At 45.3% G+C, this 18,798-nt stretch overlaps 1 protein-coding gene across 1 annotated transcript; it reads right to left on the reverse strand.

The window, feature by feature from the left end:
* Nucleotides 1-11,665: 11,665 nt before the first annotated feature.
* LOC103095421 (zinc finger protein 300-like) lies at nucleotides 11,666-18,472 on the reverse strand. The gene is made up of 6 exons (XM_007490602.2): nucleotides 18,348-18,472; nucleotides 17,671-17,761; nucleotides 15,937-16,063; nucleotides 14,736-14,843; nucleotides 14,066-14,134; nucleotides 11,666-13,201 (listed from the first exon to the last, which is right to left on the reverse strand). The coding sequence occupies exons 1-5, from the start codon at nucleotides 18,353-18,355 to the stop codon at nucleotides 14,121-14,123; spliced, it is 348 nt and encodes a 115-aa protein (XP_007490664.1). The 5' UTR covers nucleotides 18,356-18,472; the 3' UTR covers nucleotides 11,666-13,201; nucleotides 14,066-14,120.
* Between the last annotated feature and the right edge of the window lie 326 nt (nucleotides 18,473-18,798).

The following is an 18,798-nucleotide window of genomic DNA, read 5'->3' on the forward strand; positions in this document are numbered from 1 at the left end:
CTTGCATGTCGTATTTCCCATTCGATTAGCTGCTTTTGGAGGGTGTTACAAATGAAGGGATCTCTGGACCATCATCCTGAGGTGAAGATCCACCACACCCAGGCCTGAGGCAAAGACCTATATGAAAGTATAATAGTATGTTTTATAGGTTTTTTTACAGCTAATTAGCAGACGCCATTAACAGGGCAGAAAATACATGGGATACTAAAGAACATGCAAGGGTGTCTGGGAAAGAGGGTTTGGAACATTTGCTATGAAGTCCTGAAAGATCAGGGCAAGGGTACCTATGCTACTACTTTGGTCAGAGTAACCTCTCTTGGCCAGTTTTCTGGGGAGCCTATAGTGGCTAAATCTTCAGTGGATGGTCTTCCAGACCTGGTCATGCCAAGGTTGTTTTCCGATGGCCCATCAGGCCAGCTGTGTGCTCTCCACTCCCAATGAGCCCAGCTCCTTCTGTATGGGTTTCAGCTTCCCTAAAGAACTCCACAGACCTGGCATGTTTATTGCTCCAGCAGAAGCTCTTCGCAGTTAGTTGCTATAGTATTCTAATGCACCAAAAGATATCCTTTCTAATCCCATGATTAATATTCTATTATTGTAGTTGATATCTTGTACACAGTTAGTGTAATGACTGGGTCGAACTCTTTCTAAAAATCCCAATTGCAGTTATTTATCTAAAGGATTTCATGTCATCGCTTGGTTCACGATCAACAATATAGAAAGGGAATAAAACAATTTTCCTTTCCTTTCCCGGCTGTTCGACATATATTCAGAGGTGTGTTGAGGATCATTTCTTCACCCAGAGGGCCATCTTTATGAGATAGGTGCAATCCAGGACAGGCATTCTCTTTCCAGAATTCAGAACACAAATACACGATCAATAATCGTGTCTGATTACAGCATTTAAAGTCAGATCCACCTTGTCTTCTCTCAAATGCCATCTTTCAACGAATGACTTGATTGAACGATTGAGCTGCCTGTGTCTGATGCTCCAGTGTTCTGTACAGAGTCTTTGCCTCAGACTGAACAATAAACTATCAAGCACCCATGACGCCCCCTGAATAGGAGTGGGTTGCCAGTTATACCAATAATAGACTGTGAGCCAATGACACCAGATGGATCCAGAAATGAGGTGAAGGTGAACCTGGAGGCCCCTGTGTCCAGCAAGCAATCATAGACTCATCTATTGTCACACAAATAATAGAGGCACAGGGGGAGACAGAGGCCCCAAAAGGGTTCAGAAAAAGACAAATTCTATCTCTGGCTGTGAGTCCTCATCCCACCCATTCCTTCATGCACTCTGAGGGCAGTTGAAGTCCCTCCTTGCTGCCTCTGGACCTGGGAAGGAGGGTGTATCCCTTTTTCATTCTCTTTCTGTTTCTCATGACACTGTCAAGCTAATGTCTACCATTTCTCCACAGTAGTAACATTCTAGGGACTCCCTCTGTCCACCTTAAGATTCAAATGGCCGTGCAAGTGCTCTTCAAGCCCTGATTATTCTCCTTTCCCTTTTCTCTCTCAAAGACGTTCAAAGCTGCGGCTTCTGTTCACCAATAAGTGTTCCAAGAAGTAGGCCCTGATTTCTGAGGATGCTTGGTTGACCAAAGCTCTGTTTAGAATTCTGGCATCCCTAGGGGCTCTTGGGTCAAGCCCTGCATAGCTTTCATCTCCTTTGCAAGGAAGGGCCTTTGCAAGGAAGGCTCCCCATGAGTGCCCCCATGACTCCTATCAGAGTTTCTCTACAGGTGAGTTAAGGTCCCAGAAGGGACTTGGAGGCGACCAATGTGGACCTGTATTTCCGGAATAGCTGACCTATGGGGAGTTTTTTTAACTGCAGTCTTTTCTCCAGGGGAAAGTAACATGTCTAAAAGAGCTGTTAGCATCTCCCTCCCCACCACCATGTTGGATTGTAGCCCCTAAAAAGAGCTATAAAATGGATCACTGAGGATGGATCTTCTTCAAGGCTAGGGATCTAGACTCATGAGGTTGACAGATCAGAGGGTCTAAAGGGGTGATGGACAAGGACAATGGCTAGTCCTGTGTCCGTAGGTCCAATCCATTCTTAGTGGGAAGACTCCTGCTGTCTCCTTTCTGGGGTCATATTCAGGAGGAGATGGCAGGCCGTAGGGGGCAGAAGGCTTTCTTTGCTTCCCTCACTCTGCCTGCTTCTTTTCTCTGGCTATTTCCTAGGCACAGTGTTTTAGCTAGTCCAGCCCAACACCTCCAATTCCCCATTTACTTTGGACATCTGTCTTGCAAGATTTTTATCATTAGACTTCTAAATTCTGGCCAGAAGAAGCCATCTGAAGAATTACGGGCCAATTGAGACCACATTTTTAGAAGCTTGGCTTCTCCACCTTTTGTCAGGCCAGGCTGAACAGGAAGTCTAGCCTGGCCCCAATCTTGCAGGGGTTTCCCAAGTGTGCTGTCACATGGAATGGAGCTCAGCTCACTTCCCCTCTTCTATCGGAGAAGAGAAAAGAACTCAGCAGCTATTTCTAGCAAATGGACAGCTTCTGTAGCTGAGCTAAGAATTTCTCTAGCATAGAATCAGAATGGGGGGATAGCAAGTTTCTGATCTGCAGATACAGGTGTCTGAGTTTGGAGGTGACCCACAAGAATCTAACTGAGCCAGGATACGGGTGAATAGCCAATGTAGAATGCTCCTAGCACTCTTACAGGCTTCTCTTAAAGTCACATCATTCACACCAGTTCAGAGCTCAAAAAGAAAGAGGACAAACATGAAACAACCACCTGGGAGGGAAAGGATTCCTCTCAGCTTGAATAAGCAAGTCCCAGTCAGAGTACATTTACTCTGTACGTTTGAGCCTCACTCAAAACAGAAACAAGAACAAAGATCCCGGGTTAGGGTTGCTCTCTCAGAATTGAGAGTTGCCTTCCTTGAGGGAAAACCATCCTCCGTTATGGGGGGAATCTTATTTGTCCAAGTATTCTTCCTCAAAATGAGGGAGCTCTTGACCAAAATGCCTACATTTCCCTAGATTTTAACAAAAAGAAAACCAGCATTCTGTCAAACGCAAATGGACCTAAAGCCAGAAGCTGAAACAGACCTCATCACAGGAAAGGGCTCCCAAGAGGAAGGAAGAAGGAGGATGCTAAGGGTGGAGGTTTAATCGAACCCAGAAGGGGAGGGATCAAAGCAGGAGAGGAATACAGAAGTGGGGTTCCTCAGGGAGGAATCCAGACATGGCCAAGTTTTACTCTTTCTCATGAGAAAGAGGGAGATCCCAAGGCGTGGGTCCAGATACAAGCATTTCATAGATTCCTGATGTGAGCCCCCTCCCTTCTCTGTTCGCTATCCCATGGTCTGGGGTTGAACTTACAATTTCGTGTGAAAGTCTAGCCACTTAGAAAAGGAAGGTGACTCAGCAGGAGCCCCATCACAGTGTGGGCTCCATCACGAGTTTCCACAAGCTGGGGGGGAGGGGGGAAGAGAAGAGTAGGAAGCTGTGGCTGTGTCCTTGGGAGTGGCTCTTCTGACTTCTAAAGGTCAGAGGAGATAAGAAGGTAGGATAGCTTAATGGTTTGCTCTCTTTGAGATAAGAGATAACAGAATGCTCTTGAGAAGTTTGTTTGTTTGTTTGTTTGTTTTTAAACCCTAAGCAGGTTTTCCTTCTCTAATGGAATCCCACCCTGAGAAGAACAAATTGATTCTTTTCCTTCCACACAGTTGCAAATGCAATTTTCTTGTGGTCGCCATATCAGAAAGTCACAGGGTTGATAAGTGCTGAAACCTTCTACAGAAGAGTAAATCAATGGGGTTGCTGTCCTCCTGACTTCCTGATAGCTTCTTAGTCAAGAATCTTCTTTCTCTCCTCTTCTCTACTTCCTTAGCAAATACTTCAGAGACCTAAAACATAGGGCCTTTGGACACAATAACCAATTTGTTGAATTAACCAAGTTGGAACAGGACTGATAACTGTGACGTGACCTGCTGCCACTGTCTGCCCCTGACATCCGCCAGGTGTCAATGTGTGATGGTTTTTGCTTAATAACAAGCTCTCAAGCCGGGTACAGAGTGAGCACTTTTCCCAATGTCCATTTTGGCCTCCTCAAATCTTTCCTCTGCTTTTCTCTCTTTCCCACTTGCTGTAATTCTGTCCTGCTTCATGTCAGTTGTGTCTCCCAGTCAAAGAACCCTGCCTGGGCCTGATCACAGGGGCGGTAGCAGACCCTGAACATAAATGCCTCAGGAATACCACCATCTCCCTCCCCCCACCCCAAACCCATCAGAACTTCTTCCAGCCTAGCCCCAAAGTCATCATTGAGGGGAGAGATTATTGGGAAGGGCTCCACTTTCCTCATCATCACCAGCCACTGCTGACCATCATCCCAGCAGATAGCTATGGAAGGAGCCAGCCATCCCAATCAACTGCTAAGCCACTGTTGCAAACAGGACAGGCAAGCCAGCCTAGCAGAAACACCAAGGCACCCTAAAGAAGGGTTGGAAGGCAATATGTTCCAAGCAAGTCAAACCACCACCACTACCTTGAACACCAAGTCCCCTCAGCTCCTGATGGAAGATATCCCAGGACCTTGAACTCAAGAGCCTTGGAATTACTATGCTTCCAGTCCAGTCATCATCTTGGAAAACAATCCCAGGGGAGATACGGTGTGGTCATTAGGCCTATAAGGGCTAAAGCCACAACTGCTGAAGACCTAGGAAAGAAAGTCTTTGATATGAAAGTCATTGATTCTGTCAGAGTTCGAAATCAGAAACTGCTGTTTTTATCAGTACAAATGACCCGAAAGACACATTGCCATCTGCTTTGGTGCTGCACCCTAAGATCCAGGGTTTTTTCAATAATTAATAATAATAGCTAGAAAGTGTATAGTGCCAACTATGTACCACACACCACAGTAGTAAAGAGCTTTACAAATATTATCACATTTGATCCTTACAACAACAGTGAGAGTTGCTTTTTTAATCTCCATTTTACAGAGAAGAAGACTGAGGCCCAGAGAGATTAAATGACATATCCAGGGTCATTCAGCTACAAATACTTTGGATGCTAAATTTGTAAGGGATAAAATATTAAAGGTTGGACTAAATTTATGAGAAATGTGGTCATCAAAATTAATTACTCAAGTCAGAATGGCTTTTATGGTAGTTTATTTACAAAATAGAAATAATGAAAGTAAAGGAGAGAGAGAGAGAGAGAGAGAGAGAGAGAGAGAGAGAGAGAGAGAGAGAGAGAGAGAGAGAGAGAGAGAGAGAAGAGAGAGAGAGAGAGAGAGAGAAAGATAATTTCTCTGGCCTGGTCCAAACCAGGTAGGGCTTCAGAGGCCCCAGCAAAGATGGGGCCCAGAGGTAAATTAAACAAGGGTTCTAGCCACAAGACCTCCTCCAACATGAGGAGACTTTCTGGAGGCTAGTACCTTCAGAAAAGCCAGGAAAAGGAGTCAGCCTTTTCACTCACCCACATGGTGATTGTGGAAAGAAAAACTGAAGCAAGTTTTGGATCTTCTGCGACTCAGGTGGAACAAACAGCAGTTGGAATGTTAGAGAGAAGATATTGACAAGAATTACAGTTGGTGGGGGGAGGGGCAACTGGGAGAGTGACAATTGGTCTCCTGACTCTCTTGTTCCTGGCCCTCAGACTGGAAGGAGCACTCTCTCCCTGTCTTGGGATAGAAGTATCTCTATTCCTGGATTTCCCCAAATGAGTGCTCTACCTGGATCCCTGTGCTTATGTCATCAAACAAAAGGACTTTAGGGGAGCAGTTTGAACTATATTATAATATAATATGGTCTTTAGGGGCATCAGCCCGAAGAGACAGGCCCAACCAGCTCTGAAAGTCAGAACTTTTCCTCCTCTTACTGTCTACTCTTAAAGACTTTGAACTTAAGAAAATTAGCACAAATTAGCATAGACAGGAATAAAAGAAACCCTTCTGAGAAAGACTCAAACCCAATTTAGGGAAATTCTGATTCCCTCTTCCCTGATGCCCTCCCAAATCCAAACTTGTTATTAAATTCATCTTTATTTTAATAATCACAGTCAGATAAGAGGACTGTCACTTCAGGGGAACACAGAGAGAGCTGAACCCAAGGACAGCCATTCAATCATAAATGATCCTTATGAGACCCCCGACTGGGCGACCTTGGTCTAGGGGGAGGCTTGTCCCTCAGGGGGAATCTGTGCTTACCTGCTTTGGGGTATCTTCAACATCAATCAATAGAGAAGACATTCCCTCAGGCTATCATGGGCCCATTTCTCAGGAAACCCAATTTTAAAGATAGCCTCTTAGCAGGAGGTATCTCCTTTTACCATATTCCCTCTGTCCCTTCACCCCCTCCATTCCCTGTTACAAACCTTCCATTATCCCTTGTATCCTCTACAATCCCTTTAAATATTACACAATCCTAAGGGAAGATCTAAGAGCAGTCTGAGTGTAACATTTAAATTTAGTTTCTCTGTCAAAAGTATTATATTTTTAGAGGTTTATTAAAGATTAATAAATAAAGAAAATATAAAATAAGAAAGCATGTGCAACCTACATTTTGCTGGCTAGGTAGAGAGCCACCTGTCCCTAGAAGCGGAAGCCAAGAGAGAGAAAAAAGGCTGAAGGAGGCAGAGCCAGTTTAAATAGCCATTGTGTTCTCGCACTCAGATGAGGACTCAGGGAGATTATAGGGCAATCTGGGAACTAGCAAGGACTTCTGGGGATTGAAGTCTGGGGGTTCAAATCTCCATTTTTATATTAGGTCCCAAGCTGGAACTCATCCAAGGCCAAGTTCAAAGGAGAAAAAACTGGTCACAGGAAGTTACCACCATTTTTAAAGACAGTTCTTTGTGTCACTTCCTATGCCTTCCTTTCACTTTTACACGGACCAATTGCAGCTTTAGCTTTACTTTGGACTGCCCAGGGTGCAGTCAGTAGTTTTTGATTTGTCACTCACTAGCACATGTAGGTCTTAGACCTCCCTGCTCCCACTTAAGGATTAAGTGGGAGTGTTTACATTCCTGGTGGCTAAAATCTTAAAAATCAGCAGGGGAGAGTTAATCCCATCTTCACGAATCTGAACTCAGGGCTTACTTACCCAACTCTCTATGCACTGTAGAGAGCCCTTGGCTGCCTTTCTGACTTGAAACTAAAATATTCCATGTGCTCTATCTCCCATAAGAATGAACTCCACATAAACTGGGACTGCCTGCCTTTTCAGTGTGTATTTGCACATAATAAGATTATATAAATGCTTTACTTACTCATCTTGTCTCCCCCAATAGAATAGAAGCTCCCTGGGGTCAGGAACTATTTTCTTTGCATCATGCCTGTCACACTTAGTAAAGTACTTGGTGACTGACTGAAACCCAATTATCATTGAGGGGAAATCTTCATTCAGTAAAATGTATTGGGGAAAGTCAGGCAAAGTTATGACCATAGGGGTGTCAATTTGAAATCTGAAGATCCCAATTTTGCCCCTGTCCCCTGAGAACTCACCCTGAGGGAAGTCCCAGCTTCACCCATTTTAGACTGAACAATAGACCTTAAAGTACTTAATGATCCCAGTTTAGATGGGGCTAGCAGACCTAATCAAATGCTAAGAACCCTTTTATTCTTAGAGGTTTCCTCCACTGGATTAGAGATCCCTTTCTAAGAAGACCAACCCCTGGGCATGAACTATCCTTTTAGTATCCATAGTAACTAACCACTCCCTGATACGCCCGCCTCTGGCCACAGCCTCTTTCCCAAGTCTGCTTACAACCTGTCTGTGTAGGTTTTATGCCCTGAGCCCCGAGTTCCTCAAAAGGTATATACGATCCCTCTGTTTTATTGTTTCTTTGGAGAATCATCTCACTAGGTGCATTCTCCCAGAGATACTGTCCCCAAAGCCCCAGGGTTTTGACACTGTGTAGTTTGTGGTGCTTGGCTCTGTGATGGTAGATGATTATATTGGACCTCTTTCTTTCCTGATTAAAGACTTGGTTTTTCTGACTACTTTAGTAGTTCTGTGTTAAATTTAATTATTGTTTGAACTGAATATTAAATTGGTGGTTGCCAGGGATTTAATTTCTAAATCCCAAAATGAATTACTAAAGTAAATGTAAGTTATGATATTTACAATAGAGGGAAGATACTAAGGAAGAGAGAAAAGGAGGAAGAGAGAGAGAGAGAGAGAGAGGGAGAGAGAAAGAGTTTCAGCTTCCTCTGAACCAGTTAGAAATTTTAAGGCACTAGCCAAGGGGAAAAGGAGTGTCAAGATGATGGGCCTTTCCCAGAGGCCCACACCTACAGAAAGGGCAAGGAAGTCAGTCTTTTACACTCACCACAGTGACCATCTAAAAGGAAAGCAGTCTGAAGTCTCCTGTACAAGCTCCTCCAGGGGTCCAGTTGCACAGCCAAGTGTCTTCACTCCAAGTCTGAGTGTCTGTCTTCCCTCCAGCTCCAAGTGACTGATCCTTCACTACAAGCTCAGGTGACTGATCCTCTTCAGTCTTTGTTTCTTCTATTTAAGACCTTTTTCTCTTGTGTCACCTCCCCTAAATTTCATGTCTATCAGTCACAGCAGATGCTCCTCTCCAGGATTGCCTACTCTTTCACACATGGGTCACAGACCTCCCACTCAATGCATGAAATGGGTGTTCCCACCTTTTTGTGGTTAAAATGGGTATCTACTTTAAATACTGGATTTACACTTCAGGGATTAAAATATAAAAATAGACTGGGGATTACAATTCAATCTTCCCAATAAAGGAAGAGCTAAGTATCTTTCTTCATTGTTATAATTAGGAGATAGGCAAATCCAATCTTCACATCTGTGTTTTTCCAAGTTGACAGGGGAGATGTTACAGGACATCAGATCTGTGAATCTTGAAATTTCTCAGACTTGTGAATATTAAAAATTTCCCCATTGGGGAATTCTCCAGTGGAACAATTCCCTACTGGGAACATTCCCCATTTGGACAGTGAGAACTCTACTTAGATCAGAAATGGGAAGACCTCTACTCCACCCATACTTAAGACTGTTTTAGGGAAGAAAACTCCTTGCTGAACAATGAAAGTACTTAAACCCATACTTATAATGAGGCAAAAAGTTCTTTAAGCCATGCCTATTTTTAGAATTAATACAATAGGATGCTAAGTACCTCTAAAGGTCAGGCAACTTGTGAATTTACAAGGAGCAAAGAAAGAGGTGAAAACTTATTCAGAAGTTTTTTCTGGTTCAAACTTACTAAAGGGATTAGTCGACTCAGCTGTGAATTCAGAATGGGCTGTCCTTTGGAAAACATCTACTGTGATTGGTAGATGGAAGAACTTAGGGGAGGTGACATAGGAGAAAACCCCCTATATAAGAAAAAGGGATTAGCTTGAGAAGGAGCTCTGGAGAGACAGGCTCTAAGGAGGGTCTCTTGAGAAAGAATCTCTTGGAAGAAATCTTTAAGAAGTCTCTCAAGGGAGGCTGACTCTGGCTGGAACTCCCTCTGGGGAGACTCTGTCCCCCAGAATCCTCGCTTGAACAGATCTCATGGTGAGTGATTAAGGACTGACTGGTTTCTCTCTTAAGGCTTAGGCCTGGGTTGGCCAGGGCTGCCCTGGGCCGGCCTATTCTTTTCTCATTAATTCCTTTTCTCTCTCCTTCTCTCTTTCTTTAATTCCTCATTGTATTATTAATTAAATTCTCTATAAAACCCAGTTAACTTGGGTATATTTCATAATTGGGAATATTTCCCTGGCGACCACATTATATTTGATTTAAAAACAAAACACTGTAATTAAAACATATTTCCTGTGGTCAAATTTACTCACCCACTCTTTTAACTACTACAATTTAAGTCTTCCACTATTTTAGTCACTACAGCTTATGACCTCAACCATTTTAATTATTACAGTTTATGGCTCCCACTCTTTTAAATCTTACAGTTTATGGCTCCCACTCTTTTAAATGCCACAGATCTGAGGTGGAAGGAGGTTCTTATCTAGCCTTCAAATTAGGGGACACCATAGATGCTTTTGCCTGAGAGACAAATGACCAAAGCAGTGAAACAAAGAGCTCTCCAAAGGGCAAAAAAAAGCCCACAAAATAAAGAGTAGCTTTAAACTTGTCCCAATTTCCTATGAATCCCAAAGTAAATATATTTGCAATATCTTCTCTTACATCTTTCCTTTCCAACCTTCTTCAATATCAGTCCTCTCTACACATTTATGCACCTAAGTAGTTTCAGGGGGCCTCTCTTGAGATTTTGAGAGCAGGGTAGGTTGTTTTTTGTACTTCCTGCCCTCAGGATCCTAATGCTGAATGAAGCTTAGTTTACTACACAGAGGATAGGAAAAAACATAGTCTCTTCAATCTCAAGGAGTTTTCATTGTCCTCACATATTTAAAATTAAAACAGGTAAGTCAAAAGATGATTTAAGGAGGAAACAAGAAGTGACTGGAAGTATCTGGAAAACCATCCAAGTCAGTGAACCCTGGAAATGACTGTGAATACAGGCCTGTACCTAGAATCAAAGAACCCAGTTCAAATCCTGTCTCAGTTATTTACTGAGTGATCCTGGGCAAGTCAATTAACCTCTGTCTGCTTCATTTTGCTCAACTTTAAAATGTGGATCATAATGGCACCCAGCACAGGGTTTTATAAGGATCAATTGACATATGCAAATCCCTCCTATGTTCCATGTCCTGCCTACTCTCCATGCCTGAAACACACACCTTCCTACCTTTCCCTTCTGGGAATTCTCAGCTTCTCCTAAATCTGATTAGGGGAAAAGGACAAAACCAAGCCCCCTTTTCCTGATCCATCAAAAAGTTTTAGAAGCATACCACCTCTACAGGACTTTGTAATGAGAGCACATGTTATGTTATTTTAGTGTTTTACATAGGGTGTACAGGACTTGACTGCATGGGTCACCAAAACACTAGAGCCTGCTCATGCACTGTGTGGTATAAGAGACAGTATGTGTGCATGAACCTCTCACAGGCATATTGCCAAATTGTGTTGACCATGGAGTTTCTGGGCAAAGTCTGGGAAAGTGGTCTATCAGGCCTAGGAAGGGGGTCTTGCCAACCCTAGGAACAACTTTAATGCATAACCCCAAAACAGCCTACATGAATACCCGGGTACTGTTCTGTGTTTGTTTACCCCTCCTCATAAAAAGAGACTCTTGTAGGGAGGATGACCCGGGAAATGGACAATTCATTACTGAGTTGTAGGTTGTATATAATAAACGCCTTTCTTTTCTTAGCCACTCTGGCTCGTCTGGTCAAATTCTTTGGTATCTCCTTTGGGCTTCTGGGAAAACGTCTTCTCCCTGTTGTCATCTAACATACATGTTATCTCAAAACGATGGTAAAAATGTTAAATGGAAAAGGGGTAAGCACAAATCCCTAAAGGTACCCGAGTGCTGCCCTCCTCCCAAGCTACTCCAGCAGTCAACAAACTCTCAATTTTACTTACCTAACTATAGTTTTTGTTCTATTGTGGTCCCTTTACTTTTTGGACACACTGTTGTCACTTACTACTGAATCTCCTGTCCCTAATAAAAAGTGCCCTTGTAATAATTAAATATTGTCAAGAAAAATAAGTCAACACACTGGTTACTTGTGAAATGATTTGCCATGATTAATTGAAGGCCTTTCCATATGCCCTATATTTCCATGGTTCTATTAGATTTAAATTACTATCCAATAACTCCAAATATTATATTTTATAAGATTTATTATTAATCATTTAAGTAGAAGAAATAAAAGAACAAAAATCTGAAAGCCTAAGAAAAGGCACGTGAGTCAAATTCTCCTGCCTGGCACTCACCCAACCTCTACAAACCATGTTCCTGGGAAAAGGAGAGCATTAGGGCAGAGCTACATAAAACTTATATCTTCCCTACATTAGTACGGTAGCATAAATATGCAAATGGGATGCTGGGAGAGTCCTGGGGTGGAAAATTCTAATTATACAGTTCCTTTCTAATATTAGGTAAATATATCAAAGAGTCCCTTTCAGGGAAAAGTGTAATTTTGATGATTTTATTAATGAGGTTCCTTTCTAGCATGAATTCTTTCAGGTTGATTAAGTGCTGAGAATCAGGGGAAGGCCTATCCACATTCATGACATTCTAAGTTATCTCTCTGGCATGTGTTCTCTTATGCAATGAAAGACCTGTATTCTGAGTGAAGGCTTTCCCACATTCACCACATTCATAAAGTTTCTCTCCAGTATGAATACTACCATGACGAGTCAGATCAGACTTCTGAGAGAAGGCTTTCCCACATATTCTACATTCATGAGGTTTTATGCCCGAATGAGATCTCCGGTGCAGACAAAGTTTAGAGCTTTGTCGGAATGTCTTCCCACACTCACTGCATTCAAAGGGTTTCTCTCCAGTATGAGTTCTATAATGCAGAGTCAGGGTTGTGCTCCGGGGAAAAGCTTTCCCACAGTCACTGCATTTAAAAGGTTTCTCTCCAGTATGAATCCTATAATGTCGGATAAGATCTATCTTCTGGCGGAAAGCCTTTCCACATTGGCTGCATTCAAACGGTTTCTCTCCAGTGTGAATTCTGTAGTGTAGTGTAAGACTTCCTTTCTGCTGAAAAACCTTTCCACATTCACTGCATTTATAAGTTCTGTTTTCAATACAAATACTAGAGTCTTGATGATGATGACCTGTCTTCACACAATTACTCAACTCATTACATTTTCTTCCTGTACCAGCTCTCTGGTGTAAAGCAAGTTTGTTATTCTGGAGGGAAGAAATCCCACTTTCATGAACTTTCTCTTCAGCATGAATTCTATATTTGTTAACGTGGTCCAAATCATAACCCAAGGTTTTCGGACATTTGCCAACCTTAGAATACTTCTTCGGATAAGTTTGATTATAGTGTCCTTGGTCTGAATACACGGTGAAGTTCTCTGCCTGGTTATTTTTATGGAGATTCAAAACTACCGAGAGTTCTTGTTCTGGAAAAAGGCCTGGCTCTGGGCTAGAATTCTGGCTGGATTGACTGTGTTCAGAGGCGCTCACTTCAATGGCAGGTTCTGTTTGGATTCCTTTGACTTGTCTAAAAGGTTTCTCCTCCTCGCTCTGCTCTTTCTTTAACCTGCCATTATACTCCCAAGCTTTCCCCAGCTTGGACATTCGAGGATCATACCACAAAAATGGTTGCTGGGAAAAGTCTTCCATAGAAAAGCTCATTTTTGAAGTTGAGTCCTTGCTCTGAGGCCTGGTGTCCCAATCTGAAGAAAAGCAAAAGTACAAATAACACCTTTCCCTTGAATGAATAAGCTTTTGTCTCTACATCACTTTCCCAATACTCTGGCTGTTAAAAACAATATATATAACTTTCACATGAAGTGAATTTGCATTTACCACGTTTATACTTTCACATGACCCCTGTTATGGTTTAAATTATTCCGAGACTGATTTTGTGTAAGAATATCAGTTTATTGATTAGGCCAGCATCATAACCAACAAAGTGACAGGCCACTGACCCTCTTAATGGTCAACGGCAGAGCTTTAGGAGCTTACTATTAACACCCCCCCCCCCCCGCCCCCGAATATCCTACCACATTTCTAATTTCTCAAACTATACATCCCTCCCCATTCCCATGACATGGGGCTCAGAACAGAGGAAAACAACCTCATCCCCTTCATTTATCAACCAAATTTGTTAGAAGAATACCTAAAGACAAAGAAAATGCAAAAATCGGTCAGCAGACTGTATAGAATCTCTGACCCAGAAATACACAGTAATCATCCTTTATCTCTAAATAGAAATTACATAGAATGTAAAAAAATAATTCTCATACCCAATAATGTTATAGTAGACCACTATACCAAAACTGAGGAAGATGATATTAAATGATTGGAAATATGAATGATTGCTGGCTCTCCTACATCAATACCAACAAACATAGCTTGAAGTATTGGGTGGGGGGATTAATCATTTGAATATCACCCTTGGGAGAGTCCTGAGAGCATAATCACTGGGGTTAAGAGGTGGAAATAATGTGTGCCTCCTAGACGGAAGAATTCCACACTGCTTTCCAAAAAGATGGAAACTGTGTGAAGTACAATATTTAGGGAACCTGTTCCCGTACCCAAGTGGCAGGACTGAAGAGTCACAGAATCACATGTCCCCTGGCGTGGTCCCCTTCAGCACGTGCATCCTGGGTGAAATGGCCATGGAGGGAGAAGCAGATGTTTCGGAAAGCCAGCTTTTCTCAGCTGAAGTGTAAGAAGCTCAGAGCTCTTTCTTTCTCCAGATCAGTCTCTGAACCGATTGTCTCTGGCCTGACTCTCTCCCTGAGCCCTCTTATCTGAGTTCTGACAAGTGGCTGAGAGCGCCAGCTGCAAGGGAGGATTGGGTTTTTATCTAAAGTTAGAAAGGCTGAAACCGATTTCTCCCTTTCTCTCCCTTCACTAATAAGTGCTTATAAAGCTAGTAGTAAGCCTCCAGATTAATGTTTACTTAAAATAAACAATTCAAACCAGCCACTTACAGTGGAATAGCACTTCTTATTCTGAAACCCCAATAGAATCTGCTCATCATTCCTGTCGATACCAATGGATTATGGAATAAAAGATGAGACACCACCACCCAACAGAAGTAGAGGGGCAGGGGACAAATTACTGGTAGGATCTGGTGGAGGGAGAAGAGCTCATGATCAAAACAGTCACTGAGAGGATAATACATGTGCCCATTTTCATTGGGCTCACAGATAAATAATCAGCTGACGGGTTTTCTGGATTTAACAGTCTGGTACTCACTCATAAACTCATCTGGCCAGATAGTTCTTAGGATGCTGCCCCTTGGAATCCAGTGTGATTCCCCCGACTCCAGTTGAGAGATCATGTTGAGATTAGAAACTGCAAGGCCTAAACGTGGGAAGTGGCAAAGTGGTGGAAAGGGAGAGTTACCTCAAAATTTGAGCCTCATCGTCCCCTGGAAGCAAGATAGGAAGGTCCAGGGAGTCTGGAGCCCTGGAGGACCTTATAGAAAACATCTGTAGGGTGTAAATGGGAATTCTTTATTCCTGTTCTAATTTAATAGGGGACCTGGAGGTCCTTTTGCCATAGAGATGTGTAAAGATATACCAGCCCACAATGAAAGGAACTAGAAACAAGAGAGACAGGAAATGATGTAGAGAAGAATAGAAAAAAGGCCATCGAGAGGACTGAGGAGGGGGCTTGATCGGAGCTGATCTTGGGACACACTTGATTGGGATTGGTCTTGGATTGGGCTGGACCTTTGTGGGGTGATTGTTATTGATCAGTTGGGACTTTTTTCTAATGGCAGATAGAAGCAGATATAGGGAGTTATAAATATTCATAGGTAGCTAGTTACGCAATTTATCTCTTTCTTATATTTCCCTCCTTTATTACATTTTCATTCAAACAAAAATTATTAAAAGCTGCTCTCTTATTTTGTCACACTCCTACCTGGCTCACCAATTAAACGTAAGGGTTAAATTAGGAGGAATTAAATTAGTGGGCTGGTATATCTTTACACATCTCTATGGTAAAAGGGCCTCCAGGTCCCCTATTAAATTAGAACAGGAATAACGAATTCCCCTTTAAAAGGCTGCTCTGGCTGGTTTTCCAGGGGAAGATCGAGGAATGGAACGAGGGATGGAGAGGGAGTTCGAAAGCCAAGGAGTTCATTTGAGTCATTCAATACTGAGGTGTCTGGGAGCTTGCCTCACTTCAAATATTTCCCCTGAGCCTTTGGAAAGCCCATCTGGCCTGGAGCATCTGATTTCCAAGCACACAAAGCAAGAGCCCTTTGGCTGGAACCAGGGAACACAAGCACCAGGCCTTTGACCTATCAATGATTAACTCATTTTTATCAAATAAAATTAATAATTTTTACAGGCCAAAGAATCACTATTAGATATCTAGGCAGGGCCCAGAAGAGGAAGTAGATCCCCTTCCATGGGCAGATCCCAAGGCCCAGAAGAGCCCTCCTCACCCAGGCAGACCAGGTTCCTGTAGTTCTCCAGCATCACCTCCCAGTACAGCTCCTTCTGGGGAGGGTCCAGGAGCCTCCACTCCTCCCAGGTGAAGTCCACGGCCACATCCTTGAACGTCACGGAGGCCTGAAAGAACATATAAATGGGCTCAGCCCAGAGGGCCCTGGGAGGGGAAGGGAAGTGGGCAGGAAGGACAAGGGCTGATTCGGACCCCAGCCTGGGCTCCCAGTGATCAAAGATAAATCATTATAAATATCTGCAACATGCGGTTCATGATTCCTGAATATCATTCCTCTCAGTGTAGGAGTTCCACCGTCCTCAGCCCTAGGGCCCAAACCTCCAAGATGGGTCTGGGCCGGGGCACGTTACAGGGCCCAAAAGAGACACCACTTCCAGGCCCAGAAGGAAGGGACGGTGCCTGGCTGGAAATGGAACCTGATGTCCAGATAGGAAAACTGGGAAACCCAGAAGGACCCGCTTGTTGTCCTGAAGAAGCCCCGAGAGGGGCCCTCGCAAAGGCCCAGCAGGAGCCCCAGGACACTAGGGCTTCAATGAAGTCCTTTGAGTTGAAAAAGGGAAACGAAAGCGAGTTTGGCAGCTGAGTGGATCAAGCCCAGAAGTGGGGAGAGACTGGGGCAGGGAGGCCCAGAGCAGCCTCTGGGACAAGTCCGGGGCCAGGTGACCAGGGCCTGTGGCAGAGGGATGGATGCAAGCAAGAGATGAGCCAGAAAAAGGAATCACTCAAGTTGGTGATGGAGTGTCGATGTGGGCTGGGAAGGCATTTAGAGAACAATGAAAGTGCCAGCCTGGGTCCCTGGGAGGGTGGGGGCTTCCTCCCAGGGATAGGGGAGTTCAGAAACAGGGAATTGGGGGAGACACTGGGTTATGGGGGATGTGGTGAGTGGGGGTCGCCCATGGGCGTTTACAGTGTCCAATTTTAGGAGCTGTGGAGTGTGTGTGTGTGTGGGGGGGGGGGGGCGCCTGCAGCATCTGAGCACAAGAGAAGAGAGCGCAGTACAGGCAAGGATGTGAGCCAGCAAAGGGGTCATAGAAGAGAGGAAGGGTCTGACAGGTAGGAGGAGAGAACCAGGAGGGAGCAAGGAGCAAGGCCTGACATTTGGGCCTGGGCCCAGCCTTCCTGGGTTACCCTCCTGCTTCTGCCAAGTCCTGGCACTCAGCGCCCTGAGGTTTGCTGACCGAATGGCTGCTTGGGCCCTGGAGAGAGAGGGGTGTCTACACCTGGAGCCTGAGACCCCATTTCAGGAGAGAGAGGGGTGTCTACACCTGGAGCCTGAGACCCCATTTCAGGAGAGAGGAGCATCTACACCTGGGGCCAGAGACCCCATTTCAGGAGATGGAGGTGGGTCTACACCTGGGGCCCGAGACTCCATTTCAGGAGATAGAGGTGGGTCTACACCTGGGGCCAGAGACCCCATTTCAGGAGATGGAGGTGGGTCTACACCTGGGGCCAGAGACCCCATTTCAGAAGATAGAGGTGGGTCTACACCTGGGGCCTGAGACCCCATTTCAGGAGATAGAGGTGGGTCTACACCTGGGGCCAGAGACCCCATTTCAGGAGATGGAGGTGGGTCTACACCTGGGGCCAGAGACCCCATTTCAGAAGATAGAGGTGGGTCTACACCTGGGGCCTGAGACCCCATTTCAGGAGATAGAGGTGGGTCTACACCTGGGGCCAGAGACCCCATTTCAGGGGAGAGGCCACTGCTGCTTACCTGGGGGGGCCTGCAGGGGAGGAGCTCAGGGCCCTCTCCACACTCCTCCATGCTCCCCGCTCCCAGGCCTGGGGTGTCCCAGAAGGCAGCGCTGGAAAGGAAAGGGGACCCGGGAAGGGGCTCAGCCCTTCAATCCTTCCTAGCAGCTCCCAGACCCCACCCTGCCTTGGAAATGCCCTCAAGCCTCCTGACTCCCATAAACCTTGGGGGGGGGAGCTTGTGTGCCCGGGACTCAAGTCAGCTCCAGCAGCACCGAGGAAGCACCTAGTGGGTGCCCCGCTGGGTTCTGGGTGCCAGAGAGGCCCGAGGGACAGGGGGACTGGGCTGTGCCCCCTCCCCCCGCATTCCTGGCAATGCCTGGGGGGAGGGGCCCTAGGCTGGGGCCCGCGGGGGACAAGTCCCGGAAATGGGGGGGCAGAGGAGGAGCCTGGAGGGGGAGTGAGGGAGCCCGTGGGGTATCCGTGTGAAAGCAGGGGACTTGGGGGCGGGGACAGGGATGAGGGGAGGAAGAAGAAAAGGAGAAGAGGCTGGGATGTGTTGGGGAGGAGGGGGAAGGGGGGAAGCCCATTGGAGAGCAGGAGATAGAAACGAGGGGAGAGTAGAGGCAGGAAGACGAGCGGGAGCAGAAAGGAGGGGGCGGGGCCATCTCCTTGACTTCCCCAAGGAGCACAGCTCACTCGCTCATTTCACAGACTGAGGAACTGAGGCTAGGAGAGAAGGGGGAGGCGGGGGAAGGGCAGTCCGGGCTCCAAACGCCCCACCCTCCTCTGGCCCTCTCGGCCCTCCCTCCCCTCCTCCCGAACTTCACTGGACCAAGAAGTACTAAAGTGCTCCGCGGACTCAGCCGGAAAGGAAACTTCCGCGCAAGCGCAGACTCTCTCTCCGTCACCTCCCATTGGCTATTTCCATGGTGGGCGGTGCGTTTTAGGGCCATGTCCCCTTGCTGTGTTTTGCTGGACTTGGGGAGGGGAAACGCATTTCGAACGCGCCTGCGCATTCTATAACACGTCCTTTTCGCCCCCCCCAGCGGCGCCTGAAACTTTGAGCCAATCAGAAGAGCTACTGAGGCTCCGCCCTCAGCCGCTCCTTTTTCTCTTCTCCCAACCACAGACCCATCCTAAGCCTACC

Source organism: Monodelphis domestica, chromosome 3, assembly GCF_027887165.1.
Source record: "Monodelphis domestica isolate mMonDom1 chromosome 3, mMonDom1.pri, whole genome shotgun sequence".
Classification (NCBI taxonomy): Eukaryota; Metazoa; Chordata; class Mammalia; order Didelphimorphia; family Didelphidae; genus Monodelphis; species Monodelphis domestica.

What these genes read in the sequence shown, in the direction of transcription:
- LOC103095421 (XM_007490602.2), bottom strand. An exon ending in TCCCCTGCAGGCCCCCCCAG is followed by an intron (nt 16,064 to 17,670) that starts GTAAGCAGCAGT and finishes ATGTTCTTTCAG; the next exon opens with GCCTCCGTGACGTTCAAGGA. An exon ending in CAGGAACCTGGTCTGCCTGG is followed by an intron (nt 14,844 to 15,936) that starts GTGAGGAGGGCT and finishes TCCCACGTTTAG; the next exon opens with GCCTTGCAGTTTCTAATCTC.